Source organism: Zalophus californianus, chromosome 11 (assembly GCF_009762305.2).
Source record: "Zalophus californianus isolate mZalCal1 chromosome 11, mZalCal1.pri.v2, whole genome shotgun sequence".
NCBI lineage: Eukaryota > Metazoa > Chordata > Mammalia > Carnivora > Otariidae > Zalophus > Zalophus californianus.
Genome location: NC_045605.1, coordinates 64,688,796 through 64,714,340, shown reverse-complemented (window position 1 = coordinate 64,714,340; position 25,545 = coordinate 64,688,796). Strand labels below are relative to the sequence as shown.

At 39.0% G+C, this 25,545-nt stretch overlaps 1 protein-coding gene across 3 annotated transcripts in view; it reads left to right on the top strand.

Moving 5' to 3' along the window:
• The window catches only part of DENND5A (DENN domain containing 5A), a 112,580-nt gene that overhangs the window by 43,486 nt on the left and 43,549 nt on the right, over positions 1–25,545 (top strand). For all 3 annotated transcript variants that reach the window (XM_027578364.2, XM_027578362.2, XM_027578363.2), the window contains exons 3-6: positions 438–547; positions 2,617–3,274; positions 12,827–13,014; positions 24,107–24,424. In XM_027578364.2, coding sequence (XP_027434165.1) covers positions 438–547; positions 2,617–3,274; positions 12,827–13,014; positions 24,107–24,424 — 1,274 coding nt within the window. The remainder of the gene's footprint in view (positions 1–437; positions 548–2,616; positions 3,275–12,826; positions 13,015–24,106; positions 24,425–25,545) is intronic.

Genomic DNA, 25,545 nt, shown 5'->3' with positions numbered 1-25,545 from the left:
AGTCCCTTCGTGTTTTTTCAGAGATCATAGAAGTGCATACTTTATTCTGAATTTAAAATCATTTATGCTTCTATGATATCAGTTGACTTTAAGCAAACTAAATGTGGTTTACAGGAAAAAAAAAGATGGATATAATCCTTTGTCATTCCTTGTGCTATCTCCGCTCTCCCAAGAAGATTAACCATTGGATTTTAGTAATAACTCACTTTCAAGAAAAGAAAAGATAGCTAGTGATGTCCACTATTAACCATGCTAAACCTTTTCAGCTTCTTTACTTACCTAATAACTTCGATACCTTTCCTGTTCTTAGATGGTTGGCATACTAACCCCTTTGCCTTTACTTCTGTACCTTGCTGGACTACCAAGCTCAGACAGTCGTAACTCTGTGATTTTGAGGGACTCTGTAGAGATGATTTGCTTCATTCTTTTTCTTGCAGGAGAAAATTTTGAGCAGACACCACTGAGACGAACATTCAAGTCTAAGGTCCTTGCCCGATACCCTGAGAACGTAGAATGGAATCCCTTTGACCAAGATGCAGTGGGAATGGTTAGTATTTGTTAGCTGCAAGTATGAGATAATTTACAAACTAATTTACAGTAGAATTGTGAGTTCAGACTGTGGTAGCAGCAGTTCCACAAGCTACCAATAACTTTTGAAGAAGGGGTTATGTGCATATTATTCATGATTCTGCATTTTGATCAACATATCAAGTATACTGAAAATCACAATGTTTCTGTTTTGTCAGAACAAATGCATAGTAATGGTTCAGTGAACTTTGAGGTACTGAGCTATTGGTTGCTTATAGTACTGAGATTACATGATGAGTCTGATTTAAAGCAGTTTTCTCTCAATCTCGGTTGTGTATATCTGGGTGATATGACAGAAATGGGTATTTTGTTTCATCCTATTTTAGATAGAGCATTTTTTTTTTTTTTTTAATTTGAGAGAGAGAGAGAGAGCACACAGCTGGGGAGAGGGGCTGAGGGAAAGAGAGAAGCAGACTCCCTGCTGAGCGTGGAGCCCAATTTGGGGCTCAATCCAGGACCCTGAGATCATGACCTGAGCCAAAGTCAGACGCTTTATTGACTGAGCCACCCAGGTGCCCCAGGACAGGGGCATAAATCTCATGTAGAATACCACTATGAATAATCTAACCTTTATTGAGTATTCACCTTGTGCTAGGCACTATGATAAGCATTTTACATGAATTAATTCATTTAATCTTCACAGTACTCCTTATGTAGATGATGCTAAATAAACACACACATGCACACAGATACACATGTATTTTATACATGAGGAAACTAAGATTCAAAGAGGTTAAGTAACGTGTTCAAGGTCACATGGCTAAGAAGCAATTGAGCTGCAATTTGAAAACTATACCATAGTCTGGTTCCAGTGCTATGCTCTTGATCACATCTTTGTACTACCTGTATTAATTTTTTTTTTAAAGATTTTATTTATTTATTCATGAGAGACGGAGAGAGAGAGGGAGAGAGAGAGAAGCAGAGGGAGAAGCAGGCTCCCAAGGAGCAGGGAGCCCGATGTGGGACTCGATCCCAGGACCCTGGGATCATGACCTGAGCCGAAGGCAGACGCTTAACCATCTGAGCCACCCAGGCGCCCCCCTGTATTAATTTTTAATAGCTTATAGTTTTTAGAGGATGATCTTGTTTGATGCATGTAATAACCCTGTGAAGTAGGCAGAGTAAATTGTATTATCTTCATTTCACAGATGAGGAAACTGAGTCTTAGTTTCGAGTTTTTGGACTCCTAGTCCAGTGCTTATTTCATTTTAACCTGCTGTATTCTAGAAACACCTAGGTTTTGGGAAGTCAAGTCCAAAGATAATGGATATAACATAATGTAGGTCCTTATATTTGTTAACCCCAGGCTGCTAATCTATCATTTGTATAGCTAGGTTTATATAGAACTGGAAAATGGGGACTGATTGATTTAGGTCAGTTTGATTAGCTATCCAAGTTTCTTTATATAACCCATCTGAGTTAAAGTAAAAAAAGTGCGTCTTTATCCTGATTATGTCATCTCCTTGCTTTATGTGAAATGCTCCCTTTTTTCCTATGAAAAGAGAAGGTTCTCTTGAAGACAGAGTTTTGTGACCTGATAGAGTCTAAAACTGTTTATTTTTAGGTACAAGGTTATATCTGTCTAGTTTATAGGTATATTTCTAGCATCATTTCCCAGTAAATACTGTCATGCTTAACCACCTACCTAAATTCTCCAAGCTTTCTCTTACCTCCTCATTTTTGTGCATTTTCTTCTTCTCCTTGAAATACCCTCTTTCCCTTGTCTACCTGATGAATTCTAATATAACCTAATCTATGAAACCTTTTCTGATGTTCCTGGGCTGGGTTGTCTATTCTGTGTTGCCCTAACACTTTGTTTTTGGGTAGTCCTGATAACTGCATTATAATTTTATTTACTCATATGTCTTAGAATGGGAGATTTTTAGGACAGATGTTTTGCTGTGTTGATCTTGATATCCCAAACACATAGCATAGTAGGTACTCTGAGTAAATAAACAGTGATGGTATTCTGAAAAGAGGACCGGCAGTGAGTGTTCTCACCACTTGTTTCCTTGTTGTCTTTTGCAGCTATGCATGCCCAAAGGGCTAGCATTCAAGACCCAGGCTGATCCCAGGGAGCCCCAGTTCCATGCCTTTATTATCACAAGGGAGGATGGCTCTCGGACATTTGGGTTTGCCCTCACATTTTATGAGGAGGTGACTAGCAAGCAGATCTGCAGTGCAATGCAGACCCTCTACCACATGCATAATGCTGAGTATGATGTCCTACATTCTCCCTCTGTTGATGGCCGAGACCACAGTGGCATGGAGGATGGTGAAGGCACTCCTGGGACCAAGCTTCAGCGCTTCAATTCCTATGACATTAGCCGGGACACGCTCTACGTCTCTAAGTGCATCTGCCTCATCACACCCATGTCCTTCATGAAAGCATGTCGGAGTGTGCTGGAACAACTTCACCAGGCAGTCACTTCACCTCAGCCCCCTCCACTGCCCCTTGAGAGCTACATATACAATGTACTCTATGAGGTGCCACTCCCGCCTCCTGGCCGGTCCTTGAAGTTTTCTGGGGTCTATGGGCCAATAATCTGCCAGAGACCAAGTACCAATGAGCTTCCCTTATTTGACTTCCCTGTCAAAGAGGTCTTTGAACTGCTTGGGGTGGAAAATGTGTTTCAACTTTTTACTTGTGCCCTTCTGGAGTTTCAAATCCTGCTCTACTCACAGCGTAAGTCAGTGCTTACTAGAGCTTTCTCCCTGCATAGGGCCTCCCTTCTTTCCATATTGAATGCAGTGGAACTGACTGTAAAGGTCAGGGGCTGTTAAAATTTGAGCAAAACTCAGATCTTTTGCAGGTAGGTGGTAGATGGCAAACTGATGGAGCACAAGAGGGCCACAGTTTCTAATTGGCTATCATCATGGCCTTTTGCTGGCACTTCAGCTTGGGAGGGGTTCCTTCCTGACATCCCTTCTAATTGATGCTGAAAAGAGGGGTAGGAAATGATGGTTCTGGAAAGCTGACTTTCCATCATTCCGCAGTGACTTTTGCCCCCCACTTCTGCAGCCTGACAGTAATAACTGAGGATTCACAAATGATGATCCTTTGAGAAAATGAGGATGTATTGCTTCTTTCTGTTGTTTGTTATAACTGAATTGTTTTTTATAAATTAGAGGTGAACTGAATGTGAGCAGCAGGTTTGGACAAAATAGTAAAGTAGATCAGAAGGAAACAGATGTTTGTTAAATGAACCAGAAAAATAACATGAAATTTATTTATTCAGTACGTATTTATTGAGACCCTGCCATGTGCCAGGCATTGTTTCAGGGATTAGAGATACGGTGGTGGACAAAACAGGTAAAAATCCTTCCTATAATGGAACTGATATTTTAGTGGGGAAGGAGGGGATGATGAAATAAATAAAGTTTATAGTGTATGAGGTGGTACTAAGGTCTGTGGAGAAAAATAAAACAGGGAAGAGGATGGTATTTGGGGAAGGGAAGTTCCAATTTTTTTAAAGATTTTTGAGCCAAAGACAGACAACTGAGCCACCCAGGCGCCCCTCCAATTTTTAATAATGATTAGTTTAAGCCCTTTCTAAGCGACCCTTGTTAATATCTGTAGGGAAAGTATTCTATGTAAAGGGCATAGCACATAAAAGGGTTTTGAGACAAGAATGTGCTTGTTCAAGAACAGATGAGAAAACTGGGTGGATGGTACGGAGTGAGAAAGCAGGAATATAGAAGCAGATGTTAGACTTAACAGGAGCTTAGATTTTACACTGTAGACCACTGTAAGGACTTTGTTACTCTGAGATGCATAATCATTGTAGGTTTTAAGTTTTTTGACTTTTATTTTGAAGTAGTTTCCAGCTTATGGAAGAGTTGCAAGAAATGTTCAAAGAACTTTTGTGTGCTCTCCCACAATTCACCAGTTATTAACATTTGGCCGCATTTGTCTTCATTCTCTCTCTCTGTGAATGTGTGACATAAAACTGAACCATGAGAATCATTGCAGACGCCATGTCCCTTGACTCCTAAATGCGTCAGCTTTTATTTCATAAGAGCAAGGGTGTTTTCTTACATAAACCATAGTATGATCAAATTTAAGAAGCGTAACATTGTTATAATATTGTATTCAGGTTTCACCATTGTCCCAAAAATGTCTACCGTTACAGTTTTTTTTTTATTCCTGATCCGGGATCTTGTCTAGTAACATGCCTTGCTTTTACTTTTTACTTCTTCATGTCTTTCCTGACATGGACATTTTTGAAGAGTGCAGGCAAAGCATTTGTAGAATGTCCCCCGATTTGGGTTTGTCTGATGTTTCCTCATGATTAGATTCAGCTTATACATTTTTCGTTATAAAACGCAGAAGTGATGTTGCGATTCTCTCAGTGCATTGTATCAGGAGGCAAATAATGTGTATTTTTATCATAACAGGAGGCACTTGGTGTCAATTTGCCCGTCTTTGGTAATGTTAATTTGATCACTTTGGTTAAGATTATGTCTGCCAAGTTTCTTAAATGGAAAGTTATTCTTCTTCCCTTTGTAATTAGTAAGTCATTTGTGGGGAGTTAACTTTGAAACTGTAAATATACTGTTTTTCTTTGAAGTTTTGCCCAGTAGATTTAACATCCATTGATGATTCTAGTCTGAATAGTTATTACCATGATGGTCACAAAATGGTGATTTTCGAGCTCCATCTATATTTTATTTTTATTTATTTTTTTAAAGTTCATTTACTTATTCGAGAGAGAGAGTGCACAACCAGGAGGGGCAGAGGGAGAGGGAGAGAGAATCTCAAGCAGACTCCATGCCAAGTGTGGAGTCTGTCACGGGGCTTGATCTAATGACCCTGAAATCATGAACTGAGCTGAAACAAGAGTCGGATGCTTAACCAACTGCGTGACCCAAGTGCCCTTCCGTCTATATTTATTAATTGTCATTGTACTATAAGGAATAATGTTTATTTTTTCTTGTTATTATATGGACTCAGTTTTTTATTTTGTTCAGTAGGTTAGGTACCTATAATGCAGTGGGGATGTTGTAGACGTGGGAGAAGGAGGATTAAAACCAGAAATATGATAGGTGACATTTTTCCATCAGAATTCCTTCTTAAATTTCCTAGAATATGAGTTATTCTATCAATAATACAATCAACAATACAAATTTTAAGAGGTTTGAAGGTGATTGAGAAGATTTGTGTATAGAATCAAGTGGAACTCAGGACCTAACGCCATGTTTATAGCATGGTCAGGAAAAAGATTTTTCCAAAAAAATTCCTGGATATTGTTGAGCGTGGCTGACGGTAAAATGGGAGTGGCCTTTTTTTTTTTTTAAAGATTTATTTATTTGACTAAGAGACAAAACAAGAGAGGAAACACAAGTAGGGGGAGTGGGAGAGGGAGAAGCAGGCTCCTGGCTGAGCAGGGAGCCTGATGTGGGGCTCGATCCCAGGACCCTGGGATCATGACCTGAGCCGAAGGCAGCCGCTTAACGACTGAGCTACCCAGGTGCCCCTGGAGTGGCCTTTTATTGGGTGTAGGTTATGCTCTCTATTAATAGTGTAGTTTAAACAGTTGAGGTTGGTTTTCTTGCAATAGTTTTTATTTATGATTCAAAGGCCTTAGGTGGGTGAAAATCTTTCTGGCCTTCCAAAAACATGTCATCACCACTCACAGTTAGTGTTGCCCACTGCATGTCTTGCCTACTGAATAGAAAAGAAGTGTAACTTAGGGAAAAAGAATGCATGTGAGGGCGCCTGGGTGGCTCAGTTGGTTAAGCGACTGCCTTCGGCTCGGGTCATGATCCTGGAGTCCCGGGATCGAGTCCCACATCAGGCTCCCTGCTCAGCGAGGAGCCTGCTTCTCCCTCTGACCCTCCCCCCTCTTATGTGCTCTCTCTCTCTCTCTCAAATAAATAAATAAAATCTTTAAAAAGATAAAAAGAAGGCATGTGAAATTGTAAGACAAAGTATAACCCATTGGATGACTGAACTGACAGTTTTTTTTTTTAAAAGATTTTATTTATTTATTTGACACAGAGGGAACACAAACAGGGGGAGTGGGAGATTATGACCTGAGCCGAAGGCAGTCGCTTAACCAGCTGAGCCACCCAGGCGCCCCTATAGATATAGCTTTTTTACTAGCATATTTTTTTTTACCAGTTGCTGTAAAATTGTATGTAGAGAAGTTCTTCACCTGATATGAGTTAGTAGGGTAGTAGATTGGATAATTGAAAAAGTCATTCAAGTCTGATAATCATAAAAGGGGTATATATATGTATATATATATATCCATTAAACATTGTATTTTAGCTTAAAACATGACTATATAGTCACTAGTCTTTCGATGAAGGGTCTAGGTATTTCCTTTGATTATGGGTCCACTAATCAGATGTCTGCATTGTTTTTCTTGCATAAACCACACCCATAATGCATTCACTAGGTTTTGCAGATACATTTTTTTAAATTTTTTTATTTTTATTTATTTACTTTTTTAAAGATTTTTTTTTTATTTGAGAGGGAGTGCGAGGAGGGGAGGGTCAGAGGGAGAAGCAGACTCCCCGCCGAGCAGGGAGCCCGATGTGGGACTCGATCCTGGGACTCCAGGATCATGACTTGAGCCAAAGGCAGTCGCTTAACCAACTGAGCCACCCAGGCACCCCGATAACATTTTTTTATTTTTTTAATTTTATTTTAAAGATTTTATTTATTTGACAGAGACCCAGCGAGAGAGGGAACACAAGCAGGGGGAGTGGGAGAGGGAGAAGCAGGCTTCCTGCAGAGCAGGGAGCCCGATGCGGGCTCCATCCCAGGACTCTGGGATCATGACCTGAGCCAAAGGCGGATGCTTAATGAGTGAGCCACCCAGGCACCCCACATTTTTTTTAAAAAGGGGAGTGAGAACTTAACTAACCTTGTGAAAGAACCAGAATGGAGACTGCCTATAGATTTTTGCAGTTTTCTGTTTTGTTTTGTTTTTTTTACTTAATTGCCTCATGATATGCTTAATTCAATTACACTATTTTTTAGCCACTTTGCTTTACTTAGTCTTTTTATTTATTTATTTATATTTTATTTTAGTTTTTTGAGAGAGAGAGTATATGCGTGCTTGGGGGGCAGGGGCAGACGGTGAAGGAGGGAGAGAGAGAATCCTAAGCAGCCTCCATACCCAGCAGGGAACCTGACATGGACTGGATCTCACGAACCTGAGATTGTGACCTGAGGCAAAATCAGGAGTTGGAGGCTTAACCGACTGAGCCACCCAGGCATCCCTACTTCAGCCTTTATTTTTTTAAAGATTTATTTAATTTTTTGCCTGGGGGTGTTGCAGAGAGAGAGGGAGAGAAATCCTCAAGCAGACTCCCTGACTTGGGGCTCGATCCCAGGACCTGGTATCATGACTTGAGCCGAAATCATGAGTTGAATGCTTAACTGACTGAGCTACCCAGGCGCCCCAAAAATAAGTTTTTTAAAAAACAATGTGTGGACAAACAAGGCAGAGAAAGTTGAGAGTTTACCTTTTTTACCTAGAATCCTACTCAGAAGTAATCTCTTAATTTTTTAGTGCCTCCTCTCAACTATTTTTGAGCAATGAACTATTTTTATGTGAAGTATTGAGTACATATGTATTAATTGTAATATTCTTTAAAGTATACAGGTACATTACTATGATATATTAAAATTAATGTTAAAATTTAATATACCATATGTATATGTTTTAAATGTGGTATATTATTTTTAATTTTAAGTTTTATTATTTATTTATTTATTTTATTATGTTATGTTAGTCACCATACAGTAGTACATCATTAGTTTTTGATATAATGTTCCATGATTCATTGTTTGCATATAACACCCAGTGCTCCATGTAATATGTGCCCTCCTTAATACTCATCACCGGGCTAACCCATCCCCCCTCCCCCCTCCCCTCTAAAACCCTCAGTTTGTTTCTCAGAGTCCATAGTCTCTCATGGTTCGTCTCCCCCTCTGATTCCGCCCCCCTTCATTTTTCCCTTCCTTCTAATGTCCTCCATGCTATTCCTTATGTTTCACAAATAAGTGAAACCATATAATTGACTTTCTCTGCTTGACTTATTTCACTTAGTGTAATCTCCTCCAGTCCCATCCATGTTGATGCAAAAGTTGGGTATTCATCCTTTCTGATGGCTGAGTAATATTCCATTGTATATATGGACCACATCTTCTTTATCCATTCATCTGTTGAAGGGCATCTCGGCTCCTTCCACAGTTTAGCTATTGCGGACATTGCTGCTATGAACATTGGGGTGCATATGGCCCTTCTTTTCACTAGATCTGTGTCTTTGGGGTAAATACCCAGTAGTGCAATTGCTGGGTCATAGGGTAGCTCTATTTTTAATTTTTTGAGGAACCTCCACACTGTTTTCCAAAGTGGCTGTATTAAATATGGTATATTAAAATGTATGAAAAAAGCCTTTCAATCATATGGTAGGAATTTTAACACATTACAAAAAGGTGTATAGTGAAGTATAAGACTTCCACCTCTGGCTCCTGGTTTTCCTTCAGGGAGATTACCATTGTTTCCCGTTTCCTTCCATGCATAATCGTGCATATACAACATACGTACTTTTTAGAAACAACACAAATGGGAGCATGCTAATTACTCTTTTGCACTTTCTTTCATTTAATGATGTATCTTGGAGATATAGGGACATAGAGATTAGGTTTTGTTTCCTAAGAACAAAGAGTACATGAGAAACATCCTTATTCATAAAGTTTTCACAGAAGTGTGAGTATGCAAGGACAGTTCATGATTCAGTTTCCAATGTGTAGAACTGGACCTGTAGTTTGTTTAGGGGTGGATTTTCTGTAGAGTGGTCCCACAAAGCTATTGTCTTTCTCTGCACAGAGACAAGCCATGAAAACGTGCTGATTCCTCCCTCCCTCACAACCCACTATGTTTTGCATTATCTCCTTTTGTTAGAAGTAATTGCTCATTAAACATTATGGGAACTTTAAGAGAACATAATTGCCTAGAGCCTTAGTGTCTCCAGTTGATTTTGATTGTTTGAAACGCTTTGGATGCACGTGACCTTCGGCTGCTTCCTATTTATTGGTTTCGCCTTCTTGGAATGATGAGCACAGGCAGTGGCAGAGGAGGTACTGATTCTGTCATCTGTACTGGTGTACAGAGATGGTTTTGTGCTGTTGCTTACAGCTCTTGGAGGTCAGCATCCCAACGTGGGTACTCCAGATTACTGGATCCCTGAGGAATTGTTTGTTAGGCCATCCTTCAAGGTGGGATGTTGCTTTTTTAAAAATAAAAAAAATGTAGAGAAAAAGAAGCCAACAATTCAGACCAGAAAGGCCATACAATTCCAAATTTCTACTGTCTGTAAAACTAAACCACATAAATGAAAAGTGGCTTAGCCTTGAGAGAGGAGATGATCTCTGACCTCCAGAAGTGTTTTGTTTCTAAGAATCCCGTAATTTCAAGGGCATCACAAGGAACTCCTCAGAGATCTCAATGTGACGCAAATAAAGTTTTCCACTCTTAAGAAATAAGTGGGCTGAATTTTAGATACTAGATTAGATTTATCTTGAAAGGTAGGGAAAAACCAGAGCTAGATTTCTGTGCAATTGGAAAACCTGGTTTGATGGAGCAGAGAAAGCCTTTTCTTTCAGACTCTAGGATGCCCTGTTTTATGGTCATAGAATAGATGTTCCCAGACACTGTAGCTAGGTACTGTAAGTAGTAGTCCAGTGCCAGGAAGTCTTATGAGAAAGGCATTTTTGGGACTTCTTTACTCAAACTGTGTTGGCCTTCTGTGAGATGTTACTGTCCCTGAGCAGACATGCCAGGAATGCCAGCCATATAAAGCACCTGCTTTATTGACTTTGGGCAAAGAAAGGAGGAAGTCTTTTGGTTTTCTCATGATTGAAAAGGCCTCTGGTACTCCTGCCTGCCCCCCCTGCCCCCCCCCCCTTAAATCCAGTGGTGGTGTGTGTGTGTAGGTATGTATACACACTGACGATGGGGATGGGATATTTCAGTGTAATATTTATTCAAAATGTGTTTAAGAGCCAGTGTTGGGACATAGACCTTCAGCTTTAAATATCACTTGAAGGTTTTCTCCCACACTTTTGCATTCTTTTGATTCATCTTAATTTTGAATTTTAAAATAAATTCTTAAGATGTCTGAGATTCTCAAGATTATTGCTTGAGTAGATTATTTACAGACATTCATATGTAGAAAAATAGAAGAATTGAGGTCTCATCTGGAGAATCATTAGAATTTTTCCTTTTTTTATAGGTTTTATTTTTATTTATTTTAGAGAGAGATAGAACACACGTGTGAGTGGGGGGCAGGGAGAGTGAGAGACTCTCAAGCAGATTCCTTGCTAAGTGGAACCTGATGCAGGGCTCCACAAGGGGCTCCATCTCATGACTCTGAGATCATGACCTGAGCTGAAACCAAGAGCCGGCCGCTTAACTGACTGAGCCACCCAGGCTCCCGTCATTAGAATTCTTAATAATGATTGTTGGAATGTCATCGAGCAGAAGAATTTCAGTAGAAAGATTAAAAAGCCAAGTTGTACGGGCATCGCACGGAATGGAGATGTCACAGAAGAGGCTGAAGGCAGAGTTTGCAATGGCGTAAATTTTGTTAGTTGTTTACTTTATGTGGGACTAAATCCTTTTTCTGAGATTATGTAAATAACCCAATTTAACTCTTCAAAGATTGCTTTTTTTTTGTAATTGGGGAAATGTTTTTGTAGTTGCTTGAATGATGGGTGGGAATCTTCACTAAGTAGTTTTTAATATAGGAATGACAATGCTTTGTGTGGGCACAATGAAAAATGAGATAGACCTCTTCTTGAGCTCTTATTAGTTTGCCTTGGTCTTTAGTGAATATGAGAAGCTTATATTCTTTTGTCCTACTAGAGCAGTTTTTTTTTTTTTAATTGATGACCAATCTCTGAGTTCACTTTTAGGCACTAATTGGTTATATCACTTATCTGTCACATGCTTTAGTTTCCCCAAAGAAGCATATGAGCCATTTTCCTGTAGTGCTCTAAAAATTAAGTTGGGATGATGAAGTTTTAATCATTAATTTCCATATATTTGCCTTATTAGTTAAAAAACTATTTCCAGATTATGCTCTTCTTTGCTTAGCCAGGAGTAAGGTGATAGGCAATTTTCGAAGCGTGATTAGTGAGCAAATATGGGCTACTTTGTTAAACTTCTACCTAGTTGATACGTATCAGCTGTTGCTCATTTTTTACTCAACCTTCCTCATTTTGGGGAAAGCTTTTTGTTACTTATAACTCCTTTATGAGCTAAGCTATTACTTGTTTAAATGATGGGGTGGATATTTAGTATGTGAAACCACTAACCCTTATGAAAGCTCATTTGAAATCAGCCGTTCCAGAGGATATTACTCATATGATTTTAAAATTTATGTGCCTGCTTTGTCTTTAAATGTCTGAAACCATTATACCATTTGTGAATAGTAATTTTTAAAATTTTAACCAGTCCATTTTATTGACTTTGCCAATGTATTTATTACTTTTTTTTTTTATAAAATGGGCCTAGAAATTGTGTTCTAAAGGAAAGCTATTGAACACAAAGCCTTCCCTTCCAAACTAAGATCTCTGACCTAAAATAAGAGTTTTGAGGCATGAAAGTCAATCTTCTGAGTCTTTCAAATTCTCGGGAAGCTTTTTACTGAAGTATTAAAATAACACATTTGTGCTGTTGCCATTCAGGAAAAGTTCCCGGTGGAGGGCAGATTTGGCTAGTGTGAAAAACCAGCTTCTGCATGCTTTGTGGTTCTTTGGTTTTGATCTTGAAGGCAGAGCTCACATTAGTTCCTTACAGAATGCAGACAGATCTGAGCGGTAAAAGAGCTTCCATGCTGAATGAACACCCAGGCCACTGTTCCTTCTGTTGTTGTTGCATTTCCCCAACCCTTTTCTGCTTAAGAGAATCTACTTAACATTCTGGTTTAGTATTTGGAGCATGGTGCCATTTAGGATTTCTACTGTATTTCCATATTAAATTTTATTAGCAGGAACCTGTATGTGTGGGTATATTTCAGCTTGTGGTCCACTGAGGTCTCAGGGTTGCCTTTCTGATACCTACAAAGGAATCACACTCTGAGCATACCCTTGCTGAAGTTTATCCTGATCCTTTCTAAATGTGAAATTGTACTGAAAGTTTTAACTTACTATTTGGCAAGCAAGTACTTTGTTTTTGACTGGTTTGTATGTGTTGTGTTTTGTTTTTTAACCTAGATTACCAGAGACTGATGACTGTGGCGGAGACAATTACAGCTCTCATGTTTCCTTTCCAGTGGCAGCATGTCTATGTCCCTATTCTCCCGGCTTCTCTCCTACATTTCTTAGATGCTCCTGTTCCATACCTGATGGGCTTGCATTCCAATGGCCTGGATGACCGGTCAAAGCTGGAGCTGCCTCAGGAGGTGAGAGGAATGTGGAGCTTGGGTGCTGGTGCCCCTGGCCCCATTCTAGGATTGGAGAGAGAATGACTTTGGGATGAGCCCAGGGTGGTGTCACAAAGCTTATTTTATTTTGAGGAACACATAACTTTCCATGAAAAAATGTAAAAACAATGAACATTTAGCTTAGTTTATGTCATTTGTCATCTTTATTATCCTGACATTACATACATTGTAATCTCTGTGTTTATACTATCATGAATTGCCTTTTCCATACGCAGTTTTTCAAATATTTTACATACTTCTCAAGACATTTATTAGGAAATCTTTTTTAGGGGCGCTTGGGTGGCTCTGTTGGTTAGGCTTCTGACTTTTGATCTCAGCTCAGGTCTTGATCTCAGGGTCCTGAGTTCAAGCCCCTGTGTTGGGCTCTGTGCTGGGCATGGAGCCTACTTTAAGAAAAAAAAAAAGAAAAGAAAATCTTTTCATTCTGTAAAAAATATACATAAAAGAGTAGCATAATGAATTCCTGTGTTCTCAACACCCAGCTTCAACAGTTATCGTACATGTTAAATTGTATTTTACTTTTATACCTCCTACCCCCTATTATTTTAAGGAAATCCCATATAACATAATTCCATAATTATTTCATTACTCAGACCAATAAATCAGTGGGTTTCTTTTATAGGCCAAGTTTATCTGTAAAAGTTGACCAATCATAATGATTCTTTTTTTTTTTTTTTTAAGTGTGATATATAGGTCGTAAACCTCAGACTTACCCACGGGGACTACTGAATTTATTTTATTTATTTTTATGTTTTTTAAGATTTTATTTATTTATTTGACAGAGGTAGAGATAGTGAGAGCAGGAACACAAGCAGGAGGAGTGGGAGAGGGAGAAGCAGGCTTCCCACCCAGCAGGGAGCCCAGTGCGGGGCTCGATCCCAGGACCCTGGGATCATGACCTGAGCCGAAGGCAGACTCTTTAACGACTGAGCCACCCAGGCGCCCATGATCATAGTGATTCTTATGGTGCTGAGCCAGCTTTGAAAACTTTCCTTGTTCAAGATAAGGAAGACCTTGAGAGAATGCTTTTCCTCTCTTGCTGTGAGGATGGCCTGCTTCTCTTTCCTATTTCAGATACCAAAAGAATTGATTAAATATATGTATTTATTTCCTGCTTTATTCTAAAGCAAATTTAAAGCATGATTAAAATAAGATTGTTTTATTTTTTATTTTTCTAGAATTACCCAAAGAATTGGTCTACCTTTTTATGTCATTTTGTGGCTGGTATGAAACCACTTGGAAGAAAGGTTTTCATATTCTGAATTTCTTAGTCATTAGAAAGGCCTGGGAACAAGATTTTGAATATACATACACTGGTGTTACATGGCTCTGTTTCCTCCCTCCACCAAAATGTTTATGGAGGGAGGTTTTTGCATAACTAAGTAATATTAGTAAGGAAACCTCCAAAGAAGAGCACGGTCTCATGGAATTGGATCTGAGCCTCACTCATGTTGTTGGGCATGTCTGGGCAGCGTCCTTGATGAAACCCTGATAGATCACACCTGTAATATTTACATTATAGTTAGGTGCATCTCTACTTTTCCTTTCTCCTTTGGTTTTAGAAGCAAAATGTCCTCCTTGTAGCTTCTTCCCTTCCTACCCCCTTTGCTGCTTTGATTTTATAGAGCTTTGTGTTGTTTGGAGTGGGACAAGATTAATTAAGGAAGAAAAGATCTAAATGATGGAGAAAATTATTGAGTTGGGGTATTGGGTTTTTATATATATTTGTTTTACTGATAAATGTATATGAAGAGTACATATCAAAGTTTGGAGAATGGAAACATGCATATTTAAATTGACACCTCTTCAGAATAAATCTGTCATTTTGTAAAGTCAAAATAAGAATAACAGCAAAAAATGGTTGCGGTAGAGAGCTAAAGGGGCATGCTACATACCAGTGTAATATGTAGGTCACTAGGCAAGAAGCCAGTTTTCTCAGTTTTATTTTCATCTTTAGCATCAGCTTGCTGTGTATTTGGGGCAAGTTCTGTTCCCTATAGGATCCCTCAGCATTGTTCTTTGGGTGCCTCATGTAGGTGCGTGTATGAAGAGGCTACTAAGAGACCAGCAGTTTTCTTAATGGGGGACTCAGTGGGACTGTTTGAGAAACCAAGGGTTGTTTGAGAAACCAAAAAGTTCACTCTGTTCTGGGTATTGGGGTCTCTACTTTTGCAGTAGTCTCCATCATTGCTACTTCTTTGTGTCTCCCTGTGGTCTGGGAAGGAGAGGTGACAATGGAACTGAGGAATACCTCTGCATACTTAATAAGCAATTCTAGGGTTTCACGGTCCCACTTCATCCAGACTGTCCTTTGAAGGTCACATATTTGTGCAAGTTGTTTCATAGCTGGATATTTACCTTGATTTTTAGCAGATAACCTGTAGAATAGCTGAGCCTGTGTATTCCCTCTGGGGAACTATAGACTGGGGAGAACTTTCTCAAGGAGTAAAGGGCCCTGAAAGGTATGCATAATGAATGAAGACTAATAATCTCTCTGAAAGACAACTTTGGGATGTCTCACAAATTATATATATGTATGTATGTATATATATATATATGTATATATATATACATATATATATTTTTTAAGGTTTTATTTTTAAGTAATTTCTACACCCAATGTGGGACTCAAACTTAAAATCCCAAGATCAAGAGTCACATGCTATACCAATCAAGCCAGCCAGGCGCCCCATAAGTGATATATGTTTCTAGTAAAAAATTCTGAAAGTGCACAAAAGCATAAAAATAAAGTAAAAGTGACTTCAGATTTTACCACCCAGAGATAAACTACTTTTAACATTTTGGTGGACATCCTGTGGTATCTTTATGCGGCTAGAAAGAGGTTTGAGGCAGAACTGGGGAAATTCACCTGGGCCTGTGCAAGGGTGCATCATTAGGGTGGTGGGGCAAGCTTGATTTATAAAAGGGACTTTCTCTAGGGGGCACCTGGGTGGCTCAGTCATTAAGCGTCTGCCTTCAGGTCAAGTCATGATCCCAGGGTCCTGGGATCGAGCCCTGCATCGGGCTCCCTGCTCAGTGGGAAGTCTGCTTCTCCCTCTCCCTCTGCTGCTCCCCCCGCTTGTGCTCTCTCTGTGTCAAATAAATAAATAAAATCTTTAAAAAAAAAGGACTTTCTCTAGAGGGATGAAGATTGTACATTTCTTAGATTCCTAAATCCACATTCATCACTTGCTGCCCCATCTTGGGGCATCAGAAATCTGTGAAAAAGCCCTTTGTTCCTTTTTATACAAACACATGAGCTCAGCTGTCCCTGAGCAAGGGAAAGTGCTGAGCTGTCTTTGTGAGGCATTCTTTGTCCTGTGCTTCTCTTTTGGGTTTCAGTCCAGGAAGGAGGCAGTTTGTCCACAGCTATGTCAGGGGAAGCAGGCAGAGGATATTAGAGTAAAGAAGAAGGTGTTACTTCTTTCTATCTTGGGTCCTTCTTTCTTTCCTACTGTTTTTTCTCCTTTCTCAAGATACTCCTTCAGTAGCTTTTCCCAGTAATATATGTGTTGAGCTCCCCTTCAGTGAATAACATGGAGATAGACTAGGGGTGAAGCTGGCTGTGATTTGGTATTAGGAACTCAGGGCTGGGAAGGGGCATTGTGACCTCTTGCAGGAAAAGATTTGGAAGACTTTCTGGGATTTTGGGGATCCATGTGGTTACTACCACAGAGCAGCTAAGTCTTCCCATGGCCTCGCCCAACAAGGCAGGAGGTTAAATGAGGAAAACTGATCATATAGGTTCAGTGCCTCTTCTAGGCTACTTTTTGTCCCCCAGGTTGTTTTGCAGGAGTTGGCCTCTTAGCCGAGGAAAGGGGTGCATGAGGAGTTTGAGGTGGCCTTGCAAGTTGCTTCTGTTAGCCAGAACTCTCAGTGTGTGGGAGAAAACAGTGTGAGGCTATTGTATGAGCTTAGTATTTGAATGACCTCCTATTTCACTTTGCCTTCTCATCCCTACTGCCTTCAGCCCAACTCTGTAAAGAATGACTAGTGGTATCTACTCAGAGGCTTCTGTCTTAATCTAGCCCATCTCTGAAGTGTGCCTGAGCTGCATTCTCTCCTCCAGCTACCTCCCACCAGGAGTATATCTACAATATGTAGACATAGCATTTGGGAGTTTATAAAATTCTTTACAGACATTCTATGTTTGGCTCACTTCAGTGGGAGAAAAGCCAGCCAAGCATTGTTGAGTGGTTGCAGTTATTTTTAGATGCCTCTGTGTTTCCAGTTGACAAACTGCTTATTTTCTACTAAGAGAGGAGAACCAGTGGGGTAAATGATTGCACTGTGTGCCTTTGGTGGGTCACAGAGCTTTGTTAGCTGTGTGGCCGGGGCTTATGAGGCAGATGATCTTCATGACTAGATTTAGTTGTCTTTACAATCTTTTTTAATGGCTTGATATGAAAGCATTTATAATTTTAAAATCTTAAAGGGACAAACAAAAAGCCTGTTTTTAGGTGTTAAACATTTATTGGCCCTTTTTCTAGTCAAGGCTTAAACTTGTTATCCAGTGGAGAACTCTAGAAAGTGAATTTTTTTTCATTTTTTAAGAATTTGAATTCACTTAATATATAATGTATTACTGGTTTCAGAGGTAGAGGTCAGTGATTTCTCAGTCTTATATAATACCCACTGCTCATTACATCATGTGCCCTTCTTAATGTCCAGCATCCAGTTACCCCATCCCCCCAGCATCCTCTCCTCCAGCAACCCTCACTTTGTTTCCTATGATTAAGAGTCCCTTATGGTTGGTCTCCCTCTCTGATTTCGTCTTGTTTTATTTTTTCCTCTCTTCCCCCTTCCTCTCTAGTTCCATCCATGTCGTTGCAAATGGCAAGATTTCTTTTTTTTTTTGATGGCTGAGTAGTATTCCATTGTGTATATATACCACATCTTTACCCAGTCATCTGGATAAAGACATTTGGGCTTTTTCCATAGTTTGGCTATTGTGGACATTGCTGCTATAAGCATTGGGGTACATGTGCCCCTTTGGATTCAGAAAGTAGTGAATTTTAAAACTATTTTTCTTCTAATATTTTTATCTTAGATATGGGAAAGTTCTCTTTTTTTCTTGTGGATTAGTAGATGGACTAGTTTATGCACCCAGCAAGTGTTTATTGAATGAATGCATGCATGGACATGTTAAAACATGCAGTTTTAATAGATTGAGAGTTTGTGGAATAGTTATATTTAGCCAGACTTATGTCATCCTCCCGCATCTTCTTTTAGATTACAAGACTTATTTATTGGTACAGGTAAAAATAGAAGGATCAGTGGATCAGCACTTTGATATACAATAGAGGTACTATCCCAAAGGAGGGACTGTTTCATAATGGAGCTGGAAAAATTATTTGTCTAAAAGGGAAAAAAGTAAAAGGATCCCTACCTTCCACTGTAACAAAATCAACTTGAGATGGATTAAGAAGTTATAAACATCAAGAGCAAAAGTTTAAATCTTCTAAAGATAATATTAAGTACATTTCTGACCTCTGGGTAGGGACTTTATAAACAAGATACAGAAAGCACTATCCCTAAAATAAAAGATTGATAAATTTGATTTTTTAGTAAAAGGTAAAAAATTTATGTGGTCTGAAGAGAAACCAGAGTATAAATTTGATTTTTTAAATTAAGAGAAAGACATCTTAAATTGAAAAGATATGATAAAAACTAAAAGATATGTGACACATATAACCTACAAAGAATTAGCATTAGGAGATTGTAAAGAACTTGTACAAACCAGTGAGTTGATAAGCAGCCCAGTAGAAAAATGGGCTAAAGACATGAACAAGTATTGCACAAAAATTGCACATTTTTTAAAAATTTTTTTATTATGTTAATCACCATATATTACATAATTTGTTTTGGTGTAGTGTTCCATGATTCATTGTTTGTTCATAACACCCAGTGCTCCATGCAGAATGTGCCCTCCTCAATACCCATCACCAGGCTAACCCATCCCCCCACCCTCCTCCCCTCCAGAAACCTCAGTTTGTTTTTCAGAGTCCATCATCTCTCCTGGTTCGTCTCCCCCTCTGACTTACTCCCCTTCATTCTTCCTCTCCTGCTATCTTCTTTTTCTTTTTTCTTAAAATATGTTGCGTTATTTGTTTCAGAAGTACAGATCTGTGATTCAACAGTCTTACACAATTCACAGCGCTCACCGTAGCACATATCTTCCCCAATGTCCATCACCCAGCCATCCCATCCCTCCCACCCCCGACCACTCCAGCAACCCTCAGTTTGTTCCTGAGATTAAGAATTCCTCATATCAGTGAGGTCATATGATACATGTCTTTCTCTGATTGACTTATTTCACTAAGCATAACACCCTCCAGTTCCATCCACGTCGTTGCAAATGGCAAGATCTCATTCCTTTTGATGGCTGCATAATATTCCATTGTGTATATATACCACATCTTCTTTATCCATTCATCTGTCGATGGACATCTTGGCTCTTTCCACAGTTTGGCTATTGTGGACATTGCTGCTATAAACATTGGGGTGCACGTACCCCTTCGGGTCCCTACATTTGTATCTTTGGGGTAAATACCCAGTAGTGCAATTGCTGGATCGAATGGTAGCTCTAATTTCAACTGTTTGAGGAACCTCCATACTGTTTTCCAGAGGGGTTGCACCAGCTTGCATTCCCACCAACAGTGTAGGAGGGTTCCCCTTTCTCCACATCCCCGCCAACATCTGTCGTTCCCTGACTTGTTAATTTTAGCCATTCTGACGGGTGTGAGGTGGTATCTCATTGAGGTTTTGATTTGGATTTCCCTGATGCCGAGTGATGTGGAGCACTTTTTCATGTGCCTGTTGGCCATTTGGATGTCTTCTTTGGAAAAATGTCTGTTCATGTCTTCTGCCCATTTCTTGATTGGATTATTTGTTCTTTGGGTGTTGAGTTTGATAAGTTCTTTATAGATTTTGGATACTAGCCCTTTATCTGATATGTCATTTGCAAATATTTTCTCCCATTCTGTCGGTTGTCTTTTGGTTTTGTGGACTGTTTCTTTTGCTGTGCAAAAGCTTTTTATCTTGATGAAATCCCAATAGTTCATTTTTGCCCTGGCTTCCTGATTGCACATTTTTTTCACTAGCAACCAGACAAGTATAAATTAAATGCACTTATTTCAGTGGCAAACTTAAGAAATCTGATGATACCAAGTTTTGGTAGGATTTTGATCAGTAGATTGCTGATAAAAATGTAAATTGTCATAACCACTTTGGAGACAGGTAGGCATTATCTTACAAGGTTGAATATTTGCATAGCTTACAACACAGCAGTTCCATTCCTAGGATACACCCAAGAGAAGATCTTGCACATGTGTCCAAGAAAACATGTAAAAATGTAAAAACAATAAACAGGAAAGAACTTAAATGCCCTTTAATGGGAAAATTAATAAATAAATTATGCTACATCCACGCAGCAGAATATTATACAAGAATGAAAATGAATAAAAAAAGGAATGAAAATGAATATCATATAGCTACTATATAAGAAAATGGCTGAATCTTAGGGACCTCATGTTGAGTGAAGAAAAATAGCAGTACCACAACACTGCTTAAGGGATGGTAATCCTTTCATAAATTCAAGAAACAAACAAACACGTAAAGGCATATATATGTGATAAATTGTAAAACAAAGGGCAAAAAGATAATAAATAGAGAATTCTGGATTGTGATTACCTGGGGGTGGGAATGTGTAGGTTGGAGGATGGGATTGGGGAGGAGCGTATAGGTAGATAAAGTATCAGTAATGTTCTAGTTTTTGGATTGTCCAGGAAGAAAATGTCTTTAAGATTGTCTCCAGAAAGTTTTCATTTTATATTCCTAATAACAGTGTATGAGATGTTTGTTTCCTAGTAATTTGTCCAGCATTGGACTTTATAAATCTTGTAGATCTTTGCCAACCCTCTAGGTAAAAAGTATTTTGCCTGTATTTCTTGGATTATTAGCAAAATTGAACAACTTTATCTGTGTGTGTGTGTGTATATATGTATATACACACATATTTAAAGCTTTATTTGAGAGCACGAGAAGAGAGTGTTTGTGAGTGGGGGGAGGGGCAGAGGGAGAGGGAGAGAGAGAATACTCAAGCCGACTCCCCGCTGAGCATGGAGCCTGATGCAGGACTCTATCCCAGGACCCTGAGATCATGACCTGAGCTGAAATCAAGAGTCAGCAGCTTACCCGAGTGAGCCACCCAAGCACCCCCATCTTTTCATATATTTGAAGTTAATTAACTGAAAGTTCTTCTGTGTTTGCCTTCCATAACGAGTTCCCACTTTTAAGTTGGGTGGATTATTTTTGTTTCATTGATTTCTTTGGCTATGAACCTTGTATTATGTATGACCAATACTGTTTCCTAGATTGTTTATCTTTTAATTTTTTATGGCAGTATTTACCTTTATGGTTTTTAGCCTTGTGTAAAGTTTAGAAAGCCCAACTCTACCTTAACATAGAGCAGTGATCTTTTATAGTTTTGTTAATACTTTGTGGGTTTATTTAAGTTTTTTAACTTTTTGTTATGGAAAACATGAATACATATAAGAGTAAAGAGACTAGCATCCATCATTCTGTGATAATCATCAACTCATGGCTACTCTTCTTTCTGTATTGACCTCCCTCTCCTCACTCACTTTACTGGATTATTTTTAAACAAATCTCACACAGCAGTATTATGTTAATCAAATATATTCAGTATCTATCTCTAAAAGATACTCTTTTTAAAATAGAGTGGCTTTATTTTTTATATTTAAATCTTCAATCTATCTCAGATTTATTTATGGTATTCTATTTTAACATTTCTAAATGTATAACCATTTGTCCTAAAAACATTTATTGAATGATCCATCCACATACATGGGTCTGTTCAAGACTCTTCTTTTCCAGCAGATTATTATTTTATGTTTATATTAGAGTCCAGTAAGGCAAGTGTTTTCTCTAAAATTTTTTGGCTATTTTATGCTTTCAGGCAAGATTCAGAATTAATTCATCAGACACTCCCTTCAAAAAAAATCTTTCCGGAATTTTGAAAAAAATTTACATTAAATTTACAAATAAGTAGGGCGATTATTAGCATCTTTTCAATGTGAAATTTTCCTATCTAATATTATTGTTATATATGATATCCATTTATTGAAGTTTTTATCTTCCACAGTAATAATAACAGTGTTAATTAGCATTTGTTATGTACTGTGGGCCTGGCACATAAATCCTGAACATTTATTCTCTCATAATCCTCAAATTTATGGCATAGGTAACATTATCATTTCTGTTATATGAAAAAAGCAGAAACATTTTTTTTTTAATTTCAGAGGTAGAATTTAGTGATTCATCAGTTGCATATAACACCCAGTGCTCACGCCATCAAGTGCCTTCCTTAATGCCCATCACCCAGTTACCCCATCCCCCCACCCACCTCCCCTCCAGCAACCCTCTGTTTGTTCCCTAGAGTTGGGAGTCTTTTGTGGTCTCCCTCTCTTTTCATCGTACTTTATTTTTCTTTTCCTTCCCTTCCCCTATGTTCATCTGTTTTGTTTCTTAAATTCCACATATGAGTGAAATCACAGTATTTGTCTTTCTCTGACTGACTTATTTCACTTAGCATGATGCCCTCTAGTTCCATCCATGTCATTGCAAATGGCAAGATTTCATTCTTTTTGATGGCTGAGTAACATTCCATTGTGTGTGTGTGTGTGTGTGTGTGTGTGTGTTCATTCATCTGTTAAAGGACATAAAACAGAAATGTTCTTTTTTTTTAATTTCTGTATTATGTTTAATTAATTCAGCAAGTTTCAGATCCCTTTTTTTAGATCAGTGGTTCTCAAACTTTTTTTTTAATTAACATATAATGTATTATTTGTTTCAGGGGTTCAGGTCTGTGATTTATCAGTCTTATACAATACCCAGTACTCATTACAACACATAACCCTCCCCAATGTCCATCAGCCAGTTACCCATCCCCCCACCCCCCCTCCCCTCCAGGAACCTTCAGTTTGTTTCCTAAGATTAAGAGTCTCTTATGGTTTGTCTCCTTCTCTGGTTTCATCTTGAAACAGAAACACTCTTAAGCATATAATAATGCGCTGCAGTGAAGGAAATGATAGTTGTCTTGGCTAGACAGGTTCATGGTTATAAGATAAATATTTTTTTAAAAGGCTTTTCTAATTTATAGCTATAAGGAAATACCAATAGGGACAGGAATTATAAAAATTTAAATTAAATTGAACAAGAAATGTGTAGGGACCTCTAAGAAGAGCGCAGAGGGTTAAGAGCTTGAGCGTATGTCTAAAGTCAGGCTAGCTCAGTTCAAATCCCAGTTATACTTACTAGCTGTGTGACTTTGAACAAGTTACTTAACCTCTCTGTAACAGTTTTGTCTGTAAAATAAGGGTAGATATTGCGAAGTTTTTCTTTGTTAATCGATATTACCTACCTCACCAACAGTGTATGACAGTGCTGTCTCTGTACAGCCTTTCAGAAGCAACCTCAGAGCCAGAACAAAGCACAGAAATAATTAAGACCAGCCACCAAATCTAACAAATTTGAACTAAGGCTCAAAAGGGATAATGGTATGCTCAGGGTCATATAGGGAGATACCTCGCTGGAGTCAGGTCTGGAACCTAGACTTTCTGACTCACTCCTGGTGTTCTCTTTACTACTATAAGAATTCATGAATTCAACAAACATTTTATGAGCATTTACTATATGTGTGACTTTTGTGCTAGGTGCTCAATATCTGTATCATCACAGAATCCTTAACACTCTCTAAGATAACTGTTTTTATCTCTTTATTTCCATTTTACAACTGAGGAGACTGAATCAGAAAGGTTAAGTAACTTGCCTGAGAAAGTGGCAGGGCAAGATTGGAACTCAGGTCAATTTCCTTCCTGAGCCCCATTTCTTTATATTGTATCTCATACATGCCAATTTTAGATACTTCCTCTTCTCTCTCTTGTTCATTATCCTTTCTAAACCTTCTTCCTTCCTAATGCTCTCAATGCTCTGGAGTTGTTCACACTCATCCTGTTTTGATTGCCAGGCTAACCTCTGCTTTGTGGACATTGACAACCATTTCATTGAGCTGCCAGAAGACCTGCCTCAGTTTCCTAACAAGTTGGAGTTTGTCCAGGAAGTCTCTGAGATTCTCATGGCATTTGGCATTCCCCCTGAAGGGAACCTTCATTGCAGCGAGAGTGCCTCCAAGCTGAAGAGGCTCCGGGCTTCTGAGCTTGTCTCTGACAAGAGGAATGGGAACATCGCAGGCTCCCCTTTGCATTCCTATGAACTCCTCAAGGAGAATGAAACTATTGCCCGGCTGCAGGCCTTGGTCAAGAGGACTGGGGTGAGCCTGGAAAAGGTAAGATGCTGTGTATGAATTTGTGACAGGTTTGGTCTGTACGAGGGGGCTGTCCTGGTGAAATTATAGTGTGAGCTAAGAAAGCACCTAGTCCAGGGCAAGGCTTATTTGTGAGCCTTGGAAGAATGCTCTTGGATGGGAGACTCTGGATTCAGCTCTGGCAAACATTATCTTAGGAAATGCTATTTAAATCTAAATTTGGATAGCTTCTCACCTGAGCATCAAGGAGAGCTTGCTGTCATTCTTTGTGAACACTATAGCAGAGTGACTTGGAGGGAAGACAGTGGTAATCTTTGTATTCAGACCGCTTCCAAATCCATCGCCCTTTGAGTTTCACGGCAACCTATAGCATGCAGAGCAGGTATTGTTAACACTGTTTTATAGCTCAAGAAACCAAGGCTAAGAGAGCCCAAGATTAAATGTCTAGTATGTGAGCAGAGGCTAGATCCTGGTCCTCCTGAATGCTAGCCCTATGCTCTTTCCAGGCTGAAGTCAGCTTTCCATCTCCCGACTTTGATGAGACTATCAGCTTTCTGTAGTTTTTTTACCCATTTCTTCACACTCCTCCATTCTCACTGTTAAGTTATTTTTGTAAATTACATATAAGCAGAATGGGCCAATGTAATCATTTTGTTGGGCTATTTTTTTTAGTAAAGTGTGAAACATTTCATTTTTCTGTTCTGTTTAGTTAGGAAAGCAGATATTTTTTAAAAATCATGGCTAAAGAGGAGCAGAGAAATATTTAGAGAGGTTAAAACAGACACATTAAGGAGAAGTTCTTAGGGAGATAGATAAGATCAGTGATGTGGGGGAGAAAATCAAAGAGATGATGGGAGAGGCAGAGGCTGACTTTGTTGCTTTGCATTACCATTTTCTCATTGACTTTGCAGATTTCTTCCTTTCCCTGACCCTTGAGATAAGTGGCAGCTTTTCCTCTATTGCTGAATCTCTGCCCATAATGATCTTATTTCTACTATCATTGAGTTCCTGTGTACCTGCAAGTGCCAACACCCTCATTTTTCTCTTCTGCGTGTCAAAATTCCTTTCTTTTTTATTCTTTTGTGTCGTTTCTCCATTTTCTGCGAAGTAATGACCGCTGTTGGGGGAGGGTGGGGGGGTAG